The sequence below is a fragment of the Copidosoma floridanum genome, unplaced genomic scaffold (genome assembly GCF_036245765.1).
Source record: "Copidosoma floridanum isolate Cflo_tuat_1 unplaced genomic scaffold, Cflo_Japanese_pri ptg000014l, whole genome shotgun sequence".
Taxonomy (NCBI): domain Eukaryota; kingdom Metazoa; phylum Arthropoda; class Insecta; order Hymenoptera; family Encyrtidae; genus Copidosoma; species Copidosoma floridanum.
This window is the reverse complement of record NW_028321891.1, coordinates 4,434,870-4,453,973: the sequence shown is the minus strand read 5'-3', so window position 1 is coordinate 4,453,973 and position 19,104 is coordinate 4,434,870. Positions and strand designations below refer to the sequence as shown.

The 19,104-nt window shown below is 38.6% G+C and overlaps 1 protein-coding gene across 4 annotated transcripts; it reads left to right on the top strand.

The window, feature by feature from the left end:
• The first annotated feature begins 735 nt into the window (after positions 1-735).
• On the top strand, positions 736-18,848 carry LOC106645277 (uncharacterized). Of its 4 annotated transcripts, none has more exons than XM_089592165.1 (5): positions 736-965; positions 3,352-3,744; positions 11,333-11,779; positions 12,532-13,057; positions 13,596-18,848. In XM_089592165.1, exons 3-5 carry the CDS (start codon positions 11,351-11,353, stop codon positions 13,871-13,873), a joined length of 1,233 nt encoding a protein of 410 aa, XP_089448291.1. In that variant the 5' UTR covers positions 736-965; positions 3,352-3,744; positions 11,333-11,350; the 3' UTR covers positions 13,874-18,848. The 4 variants fall into 4 exon arrangements, with proteins under 4 accessions (XP_089448291.1, XP_014216596.2, XP_014216598.2 ...); XM_014361110.2 differs by lacking the exon at positions 736-965 and adding an exon at positions 978-1,303; XM_014361112.2 differs by lacking the exon at positions 736-965 and adding an exon at positions 2,767-3,138.
• The last annotated feature ends 256 nt before the right edge of the window (positions 18,849-19,104 follow it).

The following is a 19,104-nucleotide window of genomic DNA, read 5'->3' as shown; positions in this document are numbered from 1 at the left end:
TATAATATATATACACGCTACTAGTCCGGCGTCATCCACTTGCAGGGTGAGCCAACACGCGCGCGCTGGCGTTATAAACTTTATCGCTTTTGCATAAAGTATTGATTATACATTTGATTCTAAAGCGCTCCTCTCTCGCGCGCGTGGCTTTGTTGTATTGATTTTGCCATTAAGCTGGAGAGGGGTATTCGGGTAAATCGGGCGTTTACCGCAGTTAGACACCGTTGAAAGTGCCAAAAAGTCCTCTCTTCATCGTTAGACCACTCGTTACTTTTCACCTAATCATACGTGCCATTACATGCCTTGGCGGTACGCGCTTACAACATTCGAATCATTACAACGTGCCTCATGTAAAAAAGGTGGGAAGGAGAGGACCAGCCTGGAAGTGGAGGCGCGCGCAAGCGCGCCAACGATGTATAAGACGGCTCCGAAACTCCACAAAGCGCAGACTCTCTCTCTCTCTCTCTCTCTTCAGTCTTCCAGGTCTTCCTCCTCTGCTGTAGCCGACTTTATCCTCGCCTACTATATAGGTACTTATGATGTGTGTATTTATGCTTTGCCGCACACAAACCCCCGTATATACCCGTCTCCGGTCCGATCCACTATATAGCTGCCCCTCTCGCTCGTTGGCTTGCAAATGTACACTTATATATTGTTAAATAGCTGGATTTTCTAGCCCGTCGTGGATGTGCTCGCTTATACATCCATCACGCTTTTCTTCAGGTACATACACCTACAAGTATATCTCTTGCACCTAGCTCTTTTTCCATTCGAGTATTATGGAAGAAATCGGTAATACTTGAACGCGTCCCTCTCGCGATCCGTCAGTCGGTATACGATTGTCAAGTTGCTGGCATCGCAGTGCTTGTACGTGCAGCCACTGTAATAAACTTAATACATATATTAACAGTCATTGGATTGGAGGGAGCGGATACATATTATATACCTACTTATTGTATACCAAAGTATGTTTTTCAAGAGCGCGCCTTCGCCGTGGTTCGTCTCTTTCTCTCTTTTTGTCTCGTGTCCTACTGCTACTACTCCCATGAGCTTAAAGCCGCTCACGCATGCAGTTAGGGTGTAGTGAACGAAAAGGAAATAAGAAAAAAAAAAAAAAAAAAAGAAAAAAGAAAACACGTATATACACGCACTGAATCAACAACGTTGCCGCTTCGAGATTGTTAATCCGAGTGTGTCTGGTGCCACGGCCTACTGTAACATTTTAAGCTCTTCTTCTTCGCTTAGTACTTACAACCTTATATTCTTCATCAACGTTGCATTATTGTCTTCGCCCGTAGAGCAGGTTTGTACAAAACAGCAAGTATACTTCTTCTGGTTGACAATATCATTGTATCATTTCGGTTGTTTATGCTCTATCGGATCAATACGCGAGTACCCTTTGAACCACCGACTTGTCTTTTCTGTCTTTTTTTTTTTTTTTTTTATAATTTCTGTTCCCAATACTCGCCGTACTTACTTATCGTCATTGGGTCTATATTGTATGAGATTTTGGCTGTATAGACCGACGAGTTTTCATTAGTTTCATATTAATTTTTCACAATAGTGTAGTTGTGTGTACAATATACGTGAGCACGAATAGTATTGTAGTCCGGCCTGATAAACAACAAAGATAACATTTATCGAATTGTTCCCTGTTACGCGTCATGCATTACTTGAAATTTTTCATAAATATTAATCACGCCGACGGTAGAGTCTCAGTGAAGAATTATACATGTTTGTCGAATTCGTGCAAGTTTGCACGAGGCAACGCCCTTTTATTGACGTTAAACTTTGTTGTCTTGGAAAGTACAGTTGACGGTCACCGCCTTGGAGTTTGTACAATCGTATAACTAAACGAGAAAAACTGGCTCAAAGTGTTTTTACGTATAGGTATTCGTGTTTAAGTAGTTATGACTCGGAGAGAGGCCGCAGAGTGTGCAACTCTCGTGGTTACTCCCCCACCCCCTCGTAGTGGAGATTTGAATTTGGCGCGCCCTTTGGCAAGAACACATGTAATGGGGAGAGATGAGAGAGAAAGCATGCCAAGTAGATGTCTCTAGTCTCGTATCAATCTCTGCATGGGCCCGCGAACCCGGGCGTCCTGGACTGTAGGTACTACAAAAATATAATGTGACTTATGTGGGAATCACATCTACAAAAAATCCTAAAACAGAATATATGATCACGTCTCCTTTAAATTTAGTGTAATATAGAGAAAGAAATTTTTTCATTTTTTTTTTTTTTTTAGATGTTGAGAATCACATTAGTCTCAAGTTGTAATGTACTCATTATCAAAGTAATTAACACTGTAGTTATGCGCCTTTCTTACGAAATACGGGTACGTAAAACACAGAGAAACTCAAGTTATCTAATTACATGTAACTAAAAAATTTTAATTAACTCACAGCTTATATCTAAAGTTGCAATAAGTCTTAAAAACAAAATGTAAGTATCTATAGACCGAATCTTGTAAAATCTTTTGATATATACTTAAAGTCTTGTAACTATATAAGTAGAGAGTGTTTGAAATAAATAGGAACACGTATAAATCGTAACATATCTAATACCTACTACCTTCGTTATTCGTGGCTGTAATATACCTATAACTTATATATACCTACTCTCGTGCTGGTGGCGGCCGAACAAATTTGGAAAACGAAAAGGAATAAGTATAAAATAATTAAAAAGAGGCGCATGCGCAGGCCGCCATAATCACACACATACATCAATGTGGGGGAGGGAAAGCGGTAGTCGGCGAGTCGTCTTTCTGCGTCTATAATCAAGATTATTCTCGCCAAGATACTTGGCTCGCTGAGACAAGGCGTTCGGTGTTTAGTGTTGTCTACGAGAGAACAGTAAAAAGTGTGCATGCGTCTTTTTTGATCGACGACCGTTAATGTACTCGATGAGACTGATAGAAAAGAAAAGGCATATAACCCTCGAGTATACCTTAAAAGTATAACGTAGAGAAAAAAGAGCAACATCCGCGCGGTTTTGCTCTGCTGTCTGCTGTCTCTCTCCGGTTCCCGGTGTGTGTGTGTGCGCATTGTGTTTTTGTCTCCTCTCCCTCTCATTGGGCTTCCTTGTTCATTCGGTGTCGGTGCTCTTCGAATAAAGAGAGTAGAGTATAGTATATAGGTATGTAGGTACAGCGGTGGGAGAGAGATGAGAGAAAGAGCGAGCAAACCCCCATAATATCATATACAGCCCCAGAGTTTGACTGTACAACTTGGCCGGCAGTAGGTAGTGTGCGTGCTGCCGTGTAAGTACTTTACACGAGAACTCCGGGGTTGCATTTCGTTCTCCTGCTAATTTTTCAGTCACTGAATTTACTTTTCTTCGTCCCCGCAGATGCTTACTCGCACGTTCGAATGGATAACCAGTGGATAGATTCGTTCCATCCAACCCGAGAGCAACAGTAAGAAGCGGCGGCGGCAACGACGACGGCGGCTTCGTGTGTTATAAAATATATCATCAAGAGAGAAGCCTCCACGCGCGGAGCGAGAGAGAGAGAGGCAGATATCTTCCTCTCGGCGACGGATGTAATAGTGCGTGTTTTTGCCGTCACTAGAGAAAAGATTGACGACGACGACGACGACGAGTGTGTTGTATACTCTCAGTTTAGTGTTTCCTAAGGATACAGAGCCCACTGCTCGCCGTCATCATCACGACGTGCCGGAGAGAAGACTCTCCCAGATCTAATTTACCCAGGAGAGGGATAACCCAGCCGCCAAGCTGGATTCTGTAAGTACTTACTTAGTGTAAGCCCTAAGAACGACACTTTCTATATAAATTTTAATTCCGATAGTTTGTATCAGACACTTGAGCATCAATAGAATTCTTGATACGCAAGGTATACTGGAAATTTTTGCGTCCGTGTCTAAAGGGTTTAGGTGTGATTTATAAAATTCATAGACCTCTATGGGTACTACCTCAGCTTTGGTTGATTCGTTTATTTCATTTTCATTCGTCACTCAACTCCCCGATGTGCAGTTTCTGGAATCGCGAGCTTCAGATGCATCTTTCTTGTCGGCTTCTCTCTTTCATCTCGATGGGACTAAGTGCATATACCTTTTGCGAGTTGCGAACGAGAGGGTATATACAGGCGCGTGGCTCACAGTTTGGAGCATCACGGTGACGCGAGAAAAGGACGGCGTGCAATTATAAGGAAAGAACAGAACGAGCAGCGCACGCAAAAAGTGCGTGCCATGACCCTGCGCGTATATATTTCATTTTTCTCTCTCTCTCTCTCTTTTAAGCGTACTTCTTTACGCTAGGTAATACACACAAGTACGTTATGGTGTTATACTTGTCATACATAATACGTATGCATACATGTACACGCATAGAATGGTACGCGAGAACATGTGAGTGCCGGGGGGTGATGGCCCCTCGTCACGGCCAGCGTATGTATGTAAGTGTACAAGCATGTATGCCTGCGCCCGCGAGCTAGCGCAGTCGCTCTTCTCCTCGACGGCGGTGTAGCCACGGCGTCATCTCTCTTCCTCCCGAGATCTATTCTTCTCTCTCTGTTACCCCTTTTCATGGTTCCCCTGCAAGCCATACTCTATTATAATATCCACGGCTCCCACACTTGGACGAAGAATAAGTGTATGGTGCAGGCGAAGGCGACAACTCTTAATTTTTATACTTATTTCGTTTCTTCAAATTCAGAGTCATCGCTTCTTTTTTTCCCTTCGAGTCACATACCCCAAAATACCGGCTCGCTTTGGTTGTTCATTTAGATCGCATTTGATAAATCGATTGACTTGTGTTTCATGCAATCCGCATGAGAAAAGATTTTGCTCGTGAATTTTCGTTTCTCCGAGCTCTCTTTTTGCCACATTACCTCATTTTCCTCGAGTGCAAAAGTTCATTTGCTTCTTCGTGCGTGTGCGTGCAGTGGATTAGATATGCGTGGGTATTATAAAATTATATGCTTGGCATGGTACACATAATTCGTCTACGGTGGTATAAGTCATGTCGTTGCACAGAAAACATTTCAAGTTAATTTGCAAAAATACCGGTTTCAGAAAAAATATTTTATGTCAGAGAGTTATCTTCATTTCATCGGGCAGCTAATGATACCCATAATGATCTGTTAATGTCGAAAATTTGTAAAGTAGGTACCACAATAATCTTTTCCAAGTATATGCTAAGGACACAAAAATTGCTAGATCAAAGAAATTTTTCTTAGTAATAATTGTCTGATTATCTGAGAGAAACTTCGCTGTAGGGTCTGCATTTAAACAGTTATTAATTTCTTATTTATAAACGCGTGTTACGAGCGCATAACCTCCCGTAAATGTTGTATGTTCCATATCTGCCTCAGTAGAGAAATAAATAGGTACATTGTGTCTCGTGCAAATGACATTATGACATTAATTTCGTAAAAAAACAACCATAGTATTAAATTTAAACAACAAAATGATTTCACTCGGTTTTTGCAGTCCTTAAAATTTCTGTCTAAAAATTTTTTCACGTTCACTTAAACAAAGCGTATTTTGCTACTGTTTTAATCGAAAATTCAAATTTTCCTCTTGAAGGTATCCGCGTCGATGATAATTTTCCAAAAAAAAGCCTCAACTTGCCTGGACTATAAAGAGCGGCAGGCACACGCGGTTAACGCCGCCGAAACACGTGATTTTTTTTTCGGATCGGACGAACCGTGCGGCGTCCGGTTTTTGCCTTAAATTCACTTTTTTTCCATCCACACAATATAAATATACTCCACCACCGACTCCGAAATCCCTTCGTTTTTTCCTTTCCTCATTTTTTCCTTCATCTATTTTCTGCTGATGGTTTCTCACTTTGTTCTCTCTCTTTTTCCACCATTACCGGCGTCCTCTCTGTTTCTTCTTCTTCTTCTTCTTCCTCTCCTCCTCCTCCTTACCCTCTTTTTCTTGAATAACAACGAGGGAAGAAATATATAGACATATGCACGAGTAAAGGAAAAAGAGGGGCGATCAAAGGAAACACACATACACGTACGTTACCTGTTGTACGTTGGTTAAACAGAGAAAAAAAAAATTACCTATATAGTGTACACCCATTAGCGTAAATATGCAATAAAAATGGTCTCCAAAGTAATATAAGAGAAAGTTACGGAAAAACAAATGCCCAGGATTGAACTTTATGAAAATTTTCGGGGAATTTCCTAAGACGAGAGATAAAAGAAGGAATCAAGTGTCGAAGAATAAGTTAGTTAAGGCTCCACACGCCCGGTACATCGGTGTACATATTATATACACTTACGCCGCATGAACAACAACCATCTGCATGCAAGCGAGAGCCTCCATTGAGAAGCCCATATAAATATATATATGCGTGTAAGCCGACGTGATCGTGATGTACTGCTGCTACCATTCGTTACCTTTTATTTTTAATACCGTTATGTTTGTTCCTCCTCTCACTCCTCGATAACTATATACTTGTACATACCATAGGTACATAAACAGACACACACACACATGCACATCACGTTGGGGGAGAGGAAGACCGTTACATAGGCAAAGCATTAGAAACAAAGATTTTACAGAGATCGTTGGCCACTGATGTACATTCGTTTTTTAATCACCCCGCGAACGAAGGAAACAAAAAAAAAATTCAATACATCGGGTTACTCGAGCGCTTGCTCCGCTTCGCGCTTTTTATTTTCGTGTATATGTAATAATAACAACAACAATGATCTACCTACGTACAATTATATTGTCCGCGATTGCGCTCGCGTATATAATATTTTGGGGTGTCGCTCTAATGTACAATGATTTGTATACAGGTACTTGATGTATCAATTAGGCCAACGCATGTATTACGCCGCATGTACCAAGTGTGCAAGCATATATTTTATTATTATAGGTATGCGCATGTGTTTGGTCTGTCTCTCTCTCTTCTCCTTCGGTTCTCACTCGCGGGGCGAATTTGACGCACGGAATCGATTTCTTTGTCGAGTCTTGAAGCTGCACGCAAGAGCTAGCGGTAAAGAGAGCGAGGGTGGGAGCGAGCAATTGATGATGTGTGTGTGTGTGTGTGTGTGCGTATATACACACAAAAAAAGAGCTGTAGAATGAGAGGGAAAAAGGAGGCTGAGGAGGAAAAGAGTCGGAGCAGAGAAGAGTCCGACCAAGAAGGAATAAGTATATATTTATAAAAGTATAAAGATTCCTCTATAAATGCATCTCTTCGATACGTTTGTACACATGTATGCATATACCTATACATTTATACGTACACACATACGCGTGTAAAGGAGAATTTTTCCCTTTTGCTCTCGTATGATATACGTATACATATATAGCACTGCACTCGTCCGTGCTGTTGCAGCAGGGAAGAGCGAAACGGAGACGGGAAAATCGTCTGATGAGCGCAGCAGGCCTGCAAGCAAGCACGCCTGCACGTGTACACATTGAAAATGTGTGTGTATGTGTGTATGCTGTCTGTCTCTTTCTCGATCACTTCTTGTATAACTATCTATCCGTATAAAATGTGTGCTTTAAAGAAAGGGAAGAGCGACTGACTGTTGGTTGGGCTGCTGATCGGCGATGTATATAGGTGTACCTATATATGTATAAAAGTACGAGTAAATATACATGTATATATGTATAGTCGCGAGCGAATTTTACGTGTATTATACGTATGCGCGTGTATAATAATGTGTGGGGCAGCAGAGAGTGTTGGGGTGGCGACGACGGCTGTGACTCCGAAATGTGCAAGTATATAGGTATAGCTATATATAAATACAGCGGCGTGCTCTCTCTTTAGCTGCTGTCGGTGTGCTATTATGTATGCTGCACGCCCGAGAGCAAAGGAGATGGAGCATAAGTACGCGAAGCGCCATATTGCTCTCTTAGAGAGAAAGAGAGAGAGAGAGAGACAGTGAGTTTCGGTCTTTCTCCCTTGTCCCTCCCTCGTGCACCGCGGAAAGGCGGCTGAAGTGAGATCCGTGCGAGGGAGGGATATTACTGTATATTAGGTACTTGCTAGATGCACCACGACGAAACAGCCGAACCAGCGAGCGCGGAGATATTTTTCGGAGCAATAGGATATATAAATTTATACCGCGCGCTGCTTATGCATCGGAACACACACACACACACACCGTGAACAACACCACATGTGTGTATCTAACTATCGGCACCTTATTCATGTGCATTTCGGTATACGTAAAGGTAAGTAACCTGCTATTGGGGGGAGATTGTGTCCACCGCTAACATGTCCAATTTCAGGGGTTTGGTTCACTAATCTTTTTACCCCGTCGATAAGACTCTTCTGAGTCATGTCTGCAAGACGCGTCTTTGAGATGTGTTGTTTCGGGGATTCTGTTACCGACAAATGATGAAAAACCTCATGGGGAATGTTCGTTGACGACGGCCATGCCGAATAACGTGCGAATAAACAAATGTCCTTACTTAGATACTTGGATGTCTATACATGTACTAAACTTGCAAAAAATTGTTCGTAACCACTGATTTTTACTGTTCAAAGGTGCTAACAAATTTTTACAGTTTTAGGCAAGTGTCTTTTAATAGTTCAAGTACGAATAACTACGTCGCTTCGCGTAAAAAGACGTTCAGTCGTTCAGTGCCTATCGATCTCGTCTCTCTCCCGCCCTCCTCTCTTTTCCTTCCCCTTGATGCTGGTATTCGTTAGTTAGTTAGTTGGTTTGGTTAGTTTGGTACTGCTGCTGCTTCAGCACAAAGTCGCCCTTTTCTCTCGCCGGTTTGGTGCAATATATTATACATGTATAGGTACACACACAAAACTGAGTAAGTGTTTTATACAGCAGCCGTATATCTTTTGCTTATAATATACCAATCATAAGTGTACTACGTAACGTATTGTTCGTTCGTTTTTGTCCGCTCGCTCGGATGGTCGCGCGCGTGCATTTGGGCGCAAAAAAAAAAAAAGAAAATATTAAAGTATAGGGATTTTATTTTTCGTTTGTTTCCTTCGTTTGCCTCGTAAAATCGGAGTGAGGCTGCTTCTGCTACTTAGGCACTGCTCCTTTTACCCGCGCGCGCGCACGAATTATGTACACACACGCACACACACACGCGCGCGCGCGCGTTTAGATATGCACGTGTGTGCGTACCTCTGTACGTACGAGAGAGAGATAAAGCAGCCTTTTGCGGAAGTCCTTTTTTTCCCTTTCCTCTCTCTTTTCGTACGCGTACAGTTTATTTTTGCGCGAATCCTTACGCTCCCGATGCCGATATGTGTGGTAGGTAGGTATATGTGTATACATGTATACGCGTGTTCACAGAAGAGGGGAACGCACGTACACACGGCCGTGCCCGCTTTTGACGGTTGGGTGCGAGTTTAGAAAGTTTAACCAACGTTAGACAGCCATTGGGAATTCCGACTTGGGATTTGAGGAAATTTGGTTATTTAAAAAGAAACGCCCGTATTTTCTTACTTGCTCCATTGAAATTGAGCTGAATTTAATATTCCGGTCCGTACTCGCTCGGGTTTTAGTATTCCGCGTCCATGTCACTTTCAAAGTACCTAATTCTTTTTTTCTTCCTTGAGTATACATTTTCTAAACGCACGTTATGACTTATCTACACCTGTAAAGTATGTTCCTATTAGAGCCTCAAAATTCATATGGTATATACACACTCACACATAAGCTTCGATGATAAAAGGATTGCGTTTGTTAACATTTGTAATCGTAACATTGACAAGTTGGAGAAACTCGTTACTTTCGAGCTGCATCGATGAAATAAGTAAATTCGACGTTCAAGAGTTGATTGAGTTAAGGAAAAGAGCAGCGCAAAAATATTTCTCGTACCTATACTAGTATGAAAAATACCGCGAAAGAATGAAAGAGCGAAATAAAAAGCATTAAACTTTCTCTTTTTCCTATCTTGACGTATACACATTTATGTATATTTAAAACTCTGCAGCTGAAAAACCATCGCCCTTACCTAACACACACACACGTGATCCCAACGCGACGATCGGCTCGCACATTGCTTCGGCTGGAAATTATTATACTTATCTTCGGAAAAGAGAAAGACACTGAAAACGAGGAGGAAAAAAAAACCTACCCATCAGGTTGATAGAAATCTTGTTCATGATTTTCCAAAAAGAAAAACGTATGCCTGTATTAATACACGAAAGACAGAAACAAGTGTATGCAAAGAGGCATGGAAAAAAAAAACCCAATATTTAATCGTGTGCTTGTACTTGCATACATTTTCTACACATGGGATTGGTAGTGGCTCATCCTCACGTTTAGCTATATAATAATATTAGTAGCCAGGCGATGATATCTGCATCATCGTAGGAGATAGCATTTTCGTCGTGTAGAATTTCGACGACTGAGGCACATTAAAGTCCTGCACCGCCACCGCGTATAGGCACCACCATCATCGTGACAATTCGTGCAGTGCTTGTTTTAGGAGAAGGAAGAAGACGAAGAAGGGAAGTGGACGAGCGAGATTTTTAGAATCGACCGTTACGGGCTCAACGCACTGATGCTCCATCTTTTGTCGTCCGCCGCTCTTTCCTTTTTCCAATGTCTTTTTCATCGGCGTTGCCGGAATCGCCGTCGTCATCGTCACTGTTAACTTGTAAAACTCCAGCCATCGGCAGCTATTTCTTTCTTTCTTCCCTCTTACCCCTGTTGTATACATACCGCGCGCATAATACGTTTTAGAGCTCACCCTGTACTTATGCACCGCAAGTTATTCTATGTACGGTACGATCACACGTTAGAATTTCATGTATCCCAATTATACAGGCACAGCTCGCACTTACTAGATGCAAACGTGCATTTATTTTCTTTCCTTGTACTTAATTGTACGTGATAAAAGTTTTTTGTTTCTTTTTTTTTTTAAAGAGACAGGGTGTCCTTCGCAATAGCTTCAAAAATGTTAAATTTATTGTCATTATGATTATTTTCAAATCATCTTCAAGATTTAGAACTTCTACTTATCAAGAGTACATCAACTGCCTTGAAAGCGATTAATACGTACATTTCTATCTTGTACAAAAACTTCAATTTTGATCAAATTGACTTTCTCGAAATCTTAGATCAATTATTATTGTTTTCGATAATATATCTTACTTACGCTCACTTGACGAAACCACGTGTGTTTGTCAACGTTGATATATTCATTCACGTTAATGACTTTTTTTTATCAGTCCATGTGGTTTGCAGTACACGAAATTGTAATGGTATTTTAGGTACTCTTGACATAATATATTTGACTGGGTTTAAATTATACTTCTTAAAACGCATTCTAACTTGACTCTATCTAAACATTAAAATAAAATAATATAAATAATAATATTGATGATTTTATTTATTTTTTATTTTTCACAACAGTTAAATCCAGACTCGTTCATGGACGAGCTAATAATGGACTCGGGCCCAGCTCCGGCTGCCCAGCAGCAGCAGCAACAGCAGCAGCAACAACAACATCAGCAGTCGTCCTATCCACTGGGTGACCGGCAGCAATTTTGTGTCTCGTGGAACTCGCATCAGTCCAACATGCACAGCGCTTTTCCCAAACTCCTGAGCAGCGAGCAGTTCGTTGACGTGACCTTGGCCTGCGATGGTGGCTCGATCAAGTGCCACAAGGTCGTTATCTCGGCCTGCAGTGACTATCTCGAGCGCCTACTCCTCGATCTTCCATGCCAGCATCCCATCATCTTCCTCAAAGACATGAGGATGTGGGAGCTTCAAGCTCTCGTCGAGTTCATGTACCGAGGCGAGGTCTACGTCGAGCAGCAGCAGCTGGCCAAACTTATGCAGGCGGCAGAAGCTCTGCAGGTGATGAGAAATTTTCCACCTTTTTCTGTTTGAACCTTTCACGCGCTCTTTTACTTTTTTTTACATTTGCCTGGTGCTTAGATAAGGCCTTACTTGTTTATTATTTGTACTTGCTATCACGGGCCACGACCGTTTTTACCGCTTTTCTCTTTTTATGACGCATTTTTGGAGCTCCAGAAGAACTTGATAACATTTTGATTATTCATTTTTTTTTTTTTTTTTTTTTTTTTCCCTACTCTTACGTCTAGATTAATGCTCTCTAGTCGAAATATTAGATAAAAGACGGGCATTTTAGTTGCTATCGTTTTAAAATTTGTATGGTCCAAAAATCTTCTAAAATGAAGAATTTTTTTTAGATAACATTGAGAACACAAACAAATCTATCTATCGTATGAATTTTCGTCTAAAAGTGAGACTGTAGGCAGATTAAATGTGTTATCTACAAAGTTATTCATGTGTACATGTGTATGTTTATTTTATTTAGATAAAAGAAAAAGGAAAATGGAATAATAATATTTCAACAAATCGTATTCTTGTGAAATTTCTGATTGTCGGACGTCTTCGAAATAACATGGTCATTTAATGTTAAAATGTTTTCCACGAAAATGAGACACTATGAAAATTTTTTATTCTCCTTGGATAACAAGCCAACATGCATCTACACTAAAATGAATATCTTTGAAAAATAATTTGTGTTAGTCTAAAAAAAAAAATCTAAATTAAATTTTTTTTCCATATCATTGCCAACGTAGGTTCGTGGACTGTCAACTCAGGGTCGAGACAGCAACGGAGTGTCTGACAGTTCCCACATGAACAGCAACTCGACCCCGATCAAGCCCTCGCCACCAAAGGGAACGAGTGGTGGTGCCTCATCGACAACCTCATCAATCGGTGCTGGCGGATCCGACTTTCCCCAGTGCGACGATGCCCATTCAAACGACGATGGTTCCGAGTCGGACTATCTAAGTAACAGTGTACTCTCCAGCGGCCTGCCCGCTTCCCTTACAGCTACTCCAACCGGCACTCAAGATCAGTCGGCTACGTCGATGAATAACCCCCTTAGTGCCACCAATTTCTTGAATATGGAGCACAGCGAGGCTCTCCACCACCTCGAGAAGGCACTGAGTTCTTGCGAGGCGACCCTTACCGAAGCTCCGGGCATGGTTAAGATGGAGCCTGACGAACATCAGATACTTGCCCAACAAGAAAAGCAATACTCCATTGTTGCCGTGCAACCTGGTAGTTGTGGTCCAGGCAGTCCATTTCCTGCCATAGAAGGTAGGTTTTTGGGTTTTTTTTCTTTTTTTTTTTTTTTCTTTCTCTGAACCTAATCGATAAAGTAATTAACGCAGGTAGATACCTTTTTCACTGCGTTTTAGAATCCACATTTTTATCTGATTAATAATGCTTATTCCACACGCATTGGCGCTGGAGCTAAATATTAGTGTATTACTACAGCCACGTGAAATTTTTCGTCTTGGAAGATAAAACTGTTATCACATAGTTTAATAATTTATCAATTCTTATCTTGGTAAAATTAAGTTTCGTTTATAAAATTTTACATCGCGCTGACGTTACTTGATTAAAAAATATTTTCTTAACTTTCTGTTGATTTATTTTAGTTAAAATTTTTCCTTTAAAAGTCAATTCAAACCATAGTATAAAATTCAATCAAGTACAAATCAACGTTTTTCGTATTATGTAAATTGAATTATCTTAAAGGGTTGAAAGAAAAAAAATTAGTTTATGTTGACAGATTTTATTTTTTTTATCTAGTAACGTATGAAGCTGTGAAAATGAATTGTTCATTCCATAGGTTATCAAAGGCGACAGCGACGATCCGAAGCTGAATTAAAACAAGCCTCGGACCTAGTTGCACGTGGTATGACCTTCCAAGTAGCCTCGGAAAAGTACAATATCCCCATCAGCACAATTCGGTTCTACATGGCACGCAAAGGTATCCTCAAGAGGCGAAAGCGCGGCCGTGGCTCCAGCCAAGCCGGTGGTATGAGCCAGCCTGGCAGTCCAGCGTCGCCACCTTTTCACATGTTGAATTTCCGTCTGCCAGAGAGTCTCAACACCAGTCTACAGTAGTGTAAAGCTACTCCAGTAGTAAGTTTTAAAGAGTCTCAGAGCAGATGTGTTGAGATGAAAGGAAAAGAGATTTCTTGGAAATTTCGCTGCTAAAATAAGAAAAAGAGAAACGAGAGAGAGAGAAGCAAAAAAAGTTGTTTACAAATAGTAACAAGTATGTAGTTGTGTTGTTAACAACACTAGAGCTGTTTCAAAGACGCGCTTCCCCTTTTTTCTTCCTATACCGCCGATAACCATTTTTAATCTTCCACCCACAAGAGAGACGGTTCGCGACTCCCCTATGCGTTTCAATGTATGTGCTACTATACAATAACTACAAACGAACAAAATGAATTTGATTCAAGCTAATGATCTTATTTCTGTAACTACTATTTTTATTTTGCTGTTGCAAGTACTGCTGTATGTTGAAGTTGTGCCACTGTTCGTCATACAGTTATTTCAGTCCACTTTATCATCCTCTTTATTTTTTATTATTATTTTTTTTTTTAATTCTAATTTTTAAGTGTATGTTAGCATTTCCTAATATTTAATACTACAAAAAAAAAAAAATAAAAACGCGCTTAAGCGAAATGACGATTAGTTTTTGCCACAATAAACTAATAGTAACTGTAACATCCGAGATTTATAGTTTTACAAGTCTAGAGCAGCTCTAAGCCGTGTATATATTAACTGAATATTGTACGAAACAAAAAAAAAACAAAACAAAAAAAAACAAAAAACAATGAAAATAATAGTAAGTGAGAGGACAAATTGTAAGAAAATCCGTCGAGTTGCGCGCAGCACGAGGCAATCAATGCTCATTAACTCAAACCCGTTAAAAGATGGACCGGGGGCTGTCGCCAACGCCGACGATTGGGTGTCGTCTTACACCCTAATTCTAGAATCGATGTAGAGGCTAAAGCTTGTGTATTCTTTTTTTATACTTTTATCAATATGTACTTCTGTATGTATACCCATTTCGTTATTTTATGCAATTATGCGTATTTAACTTGTGCATCATAAGTATGCCCACTCACGTATACTCGCGCTTATAGATGTATTATTATTATTATTACTATTATTATTATTATAACTATTATTTTTATCGTCACCCTTCCTGATACACTCGCGTATTTATTCCTACTTCACGTATGTCCTTAGACTTATTTTATTTATTACTCATACTCGTACTAATCATCGTCACATTTTTTAACAAGTCAATCACACACTCGGATCTCGCAACCAATCATAAATAACGAAACATAACTGTGCATTCATCACTCGTTAAAAAAGAAAAATGAAAAAATTAAGATAAACAAACTTTGATTCCCTCGTGCTGAGTAAGCAATGACGAAAAATCCTTGTAACTTTAGGATCGGATACCGTAAATAAGTTTTTTTTTTTTTTTTTTTTTTCTTCTTTGCCTTTAGTAACATACGGCAGGTGAAGGATGACATTAAGGAAGAGAAAATAAGACGTAAAAATAATGTTAAAGCTTATGATATTGATGATAAACATGGACGAACGAAAAATAATAATTAAGTCGTAATGATGATAATAGTAATAATAATAATCAAAGCGTCGAAAACTTAGGATTTTATGACGTGCATGTTTTTTTAACGCCCTGCGTCTAACTTACTATTAAATACAATTATTTTATTATAATCATTTTGTAAGATATGTGAACGTTCTTATGTGTCCACTGATACAATATGCGCGCGTCCTTGTTATGGGTCGCTTTTTCGATTCAACGTTCTCAAGTTCCTGTTCGACTCGAGGCTCTCGCATTTTGTCACAATGGACGGCGCTCTTGTTTTATGTATGTACTCATTTTTTACATGATTTTTTTTCGTTTTTTTAAAAAAATAAATGACGTTGCATACAAGATTTAAACAAAAAAAAAAAAAAAACCTCGGTAATTAGTCCGTGCCTATTTAATCTTGTACCAATTGTAATAACTTGAGCAAAACAGTGAAAATCCTAAACCTCTGTTAGCACCGTGACTTCTCCTTGTCCTCTGTAGCATAGATATTTTTGTAGCGATATATACGCGAGTATGTATGTGCATGTGTGTTTCTATATATACGAACATGCATACATATATATGTAGGAAAATAAGAAAAAACAAAATGAAAAGAAAACTGTATAACCGAAATGGAAGAGTTAGATCGGGTGTTTTCGGGCAAAGAACGCATTTTGCTATTTTTTTTTTTTTTTAACGCGTGTACAAAGAAACCTTGATGTATACGAGACACATTTTTTTATTTTGTTAACTAGATATACAACACAAAGCATCGAAGAAGTACGATGAAATCTTAATCGAATGAAAATTTGTTTGTTTCTACAAAAATAACTATTTGTTTAATATTTTGAGTTGAACACAAAATTGTCGTAAGCTAAAATACTGTTGAATCAACGGTATTGAATGCAAATCCATCTAATTAAAAAAAAAAAAGAAACAAAAATATGATGTATAACAAAAAACTTTATTTTTTTTTTCGTTGGAAGCTACCAGTAATATAAAGCTTCTGGTTAAAATATCGCTAGAGCGATTGAAATGAAATAAAATAGTAATAATAAAGAATATACGAGAAACGCAAAGATAAAAAATTTATGCCGATGCTTTTATCTTATTTAGTGTACAAAACGTAGGAAAAAAAAAAAGAAAAAAAAAATCATTTAAAATAGTTAAGTAAAAATAATGCAAGAGAGAGAAAAAGAGACAGACAGAGAGAAAAGTTTAAAAAATGCTAAAGGGGAGATGTTCGAACAAATAATTGACAAACTTACGGAGAGAAACGTATAAGGCCGCGTTGAACGACTGTGACTCTCGAGAATATTTTGTGCCTCCCGAGTTTTGAACGTTTTGTCGATTGCAGCGCACTGCCTTTCCTTTACCGATTCTCGCTTGACGTATATGAAAAAGATCAGGACTGAGAACAGCTGTAGTAGCCTAATGGCAATGTCAAAACAAGTCATTGCCAATGACTCCTCCCTGCCGCCCCTTATTACAAACGTAAAAAAAAAAAGCCTCGTTCACTACATAGCCATATTTTTCCATAATCAATGCAATAATGCAAAGTACACTGAATAATTAAACTATAAACAAAAAATAACAATAATACTTTAGATGGACGAGTTGGAAAGAGTGCGGAATACACCCATAGTCACCATAGGTATATGAAACGTATAACTTTATAGCGCTCTATTGCAGAGAACCATTTATTGTATAGCCTACTGTTTTAGAATACACTGCCGCGATTACATTGTTACTTGTAGTAAGGCATGTATGTTTTTTTTAATATTTTGTTTTTTTTTTAAGTACTGCGTTTGATTAATTTTTATTTTGTCACCAATAAAACTACCACGTTTTATACAAACTAATTCTATAATTTTATTTTTTATTCAACTGTCATCATAAAAATGTCATCCATCACATATTACTGAACTTGAAACGCTATTGTACTGCGTAACTCGCATAATATTACATATACTGTGACTACATCATCCTCGATGTAGCACTACTTTTACCGGTAATCATGATTCTAATTTTTTTTATTGCCAAGTTGATTCAAAGTCGGCAGCATGCATCATACCAAAACATACGTTTTTGTTTTGTTGTTTTTCCTACTGTATGATTACTTTTATCGTATACTTGTATCTGGAGTTTGAAGAAAACTGACAATTGCCTAGCATAGAACCCCGGTAGCCACAAATAATACTACTAGATGTATATAGCACTCTTTCCGTAACCCATAATTATTGATAAATGAAGCATTGTTCTTAAGAGTTCCAGTTGATACAAGATTTTATACAGAATCTATATCTAAACCAGTATTTCAAACCAATGAAAAGAGATAAAGAAAGAAAGAAATAAAAAGAACTAATTAGTTTTTTAACAGCACCAGTGGCGCATTTCAAGTCAAAAGACGGAAAAGAAAAAAAAAAGTTTTAAGTAAAAAATGAAAGACGAAGGGAAATGGTCCCAAGAGTCTGTACGGCGATCGACGTTTTCAAAAGACTTGGCTCAGAGTGCTTAAGCCAGTATAATGCTCAGTGTTATCTAATGTTATATTTTTAGTGAAACTGCGTGTCGTGTACTTATGTACTAGTGTATATGTATTGTATATACATACACATACGTAATCCAAGCCGAGAAAGGGCAAAATATAATTAAATATTGTATACACAAGCAGCAAATAAGCGCGATTTTCAGTGTCTTGGATACATACAAGCAGCCTATGGATAAATACAGTAAATGAAAGGAAACAAACTATGTGTAGGCGAGCATATATTGTAAGCTCGACGATAATCTGTAAAGCTTATTATATGTAAAAGAGGACGGTTTTACGGGAATGGTTGAGAGAAAAGAGGGAGTAAACAGAAAAATACAAAAGTAGTAATAATAAAATAATAATGATAATGGAGAAAAAAAAAGTTTATCAAAGTTGCGTTGAGTGGGGAAACAAAAAAAAAAAAAACAAAAAAAAAACAAAAAAAATTACAAACAACAATCAAAGATGAAATGATGATGTAAGAAAATAAAGGATACTTAAGTAGCTTCTATATTAGCGATTCGATCTTAGTGGTATGTAATACAAGTAGGGCTAGCCACTTTGAGGCAGATTACGATTATAATAATGTTTAATTTACTCCTTCGGATAGAACTCGTATAATTTATTACTATTATAACGTAATTTTTTTTTTTTTATTCTTAGAATTACTAATCTGAATTTTTTTACAAGAAATATGAATTAAGAAAACATGAAACATTTTTCTTTTGTAAACAAACCATTTCCCTTTTTCCTCGAGCGTGAGTTTTTCCTTCAATTTTTCCCACACACGCCTACGCATTTTTCACCTTACTTTAAACACATAGACGTAAAATCGGTGGTATTATTAATTTGTAGATAAACTTGAATTCAATGTGCCGGATGCGCGCTCTTCTAGAAATTTGCGCTCGCGCGCGCCACAGCTCTCTTTTTTTTTTTTTTTTCTCTCTTCATACAATAATCATTTTCTCTCTATGCATTTTATTAAATACAAGCGTTTCGAGAGATAAATTGTTGTTAACGATACTTTGCGTTTTATGCCCAATGGGTGCGTAGTGCTACAACATAACGAAAGAAAATATCACACATTGTAATGTAAATTGTGTTGTACACACAATATAGTATTATCTTGTGAACATGACAAATATTTTTACAGTAACTCGTGGTTTATTTTTCCTTTTTTTTTTCTATGTTACGATT

Bases quoted from the DNA above. Each gene is read 5' to 3' on its own strand.
- LOC106645277 (XM_089592165.1), top strand. From the start codon at position 11,351: ATGGACGAGCTAATAATGGACTCGGGCCCAGCTCCGGCTGCCCAGCAG. The intron at 11,780-12,531 runs GTGATGAGAAAT...TTGCCAACGTAG, and splicing joins AGGCGGCAGAAGCTCTGCAG to GTTCGTGGACTGTCAACTCA. The intron at 13,058-13,595 runs GTAGGTTTTTGG...TTCATTCCATAG, and splicing joins TCCATTTCCTGCCATAGAAG to GTTATCAAAGGCGACAGCGA.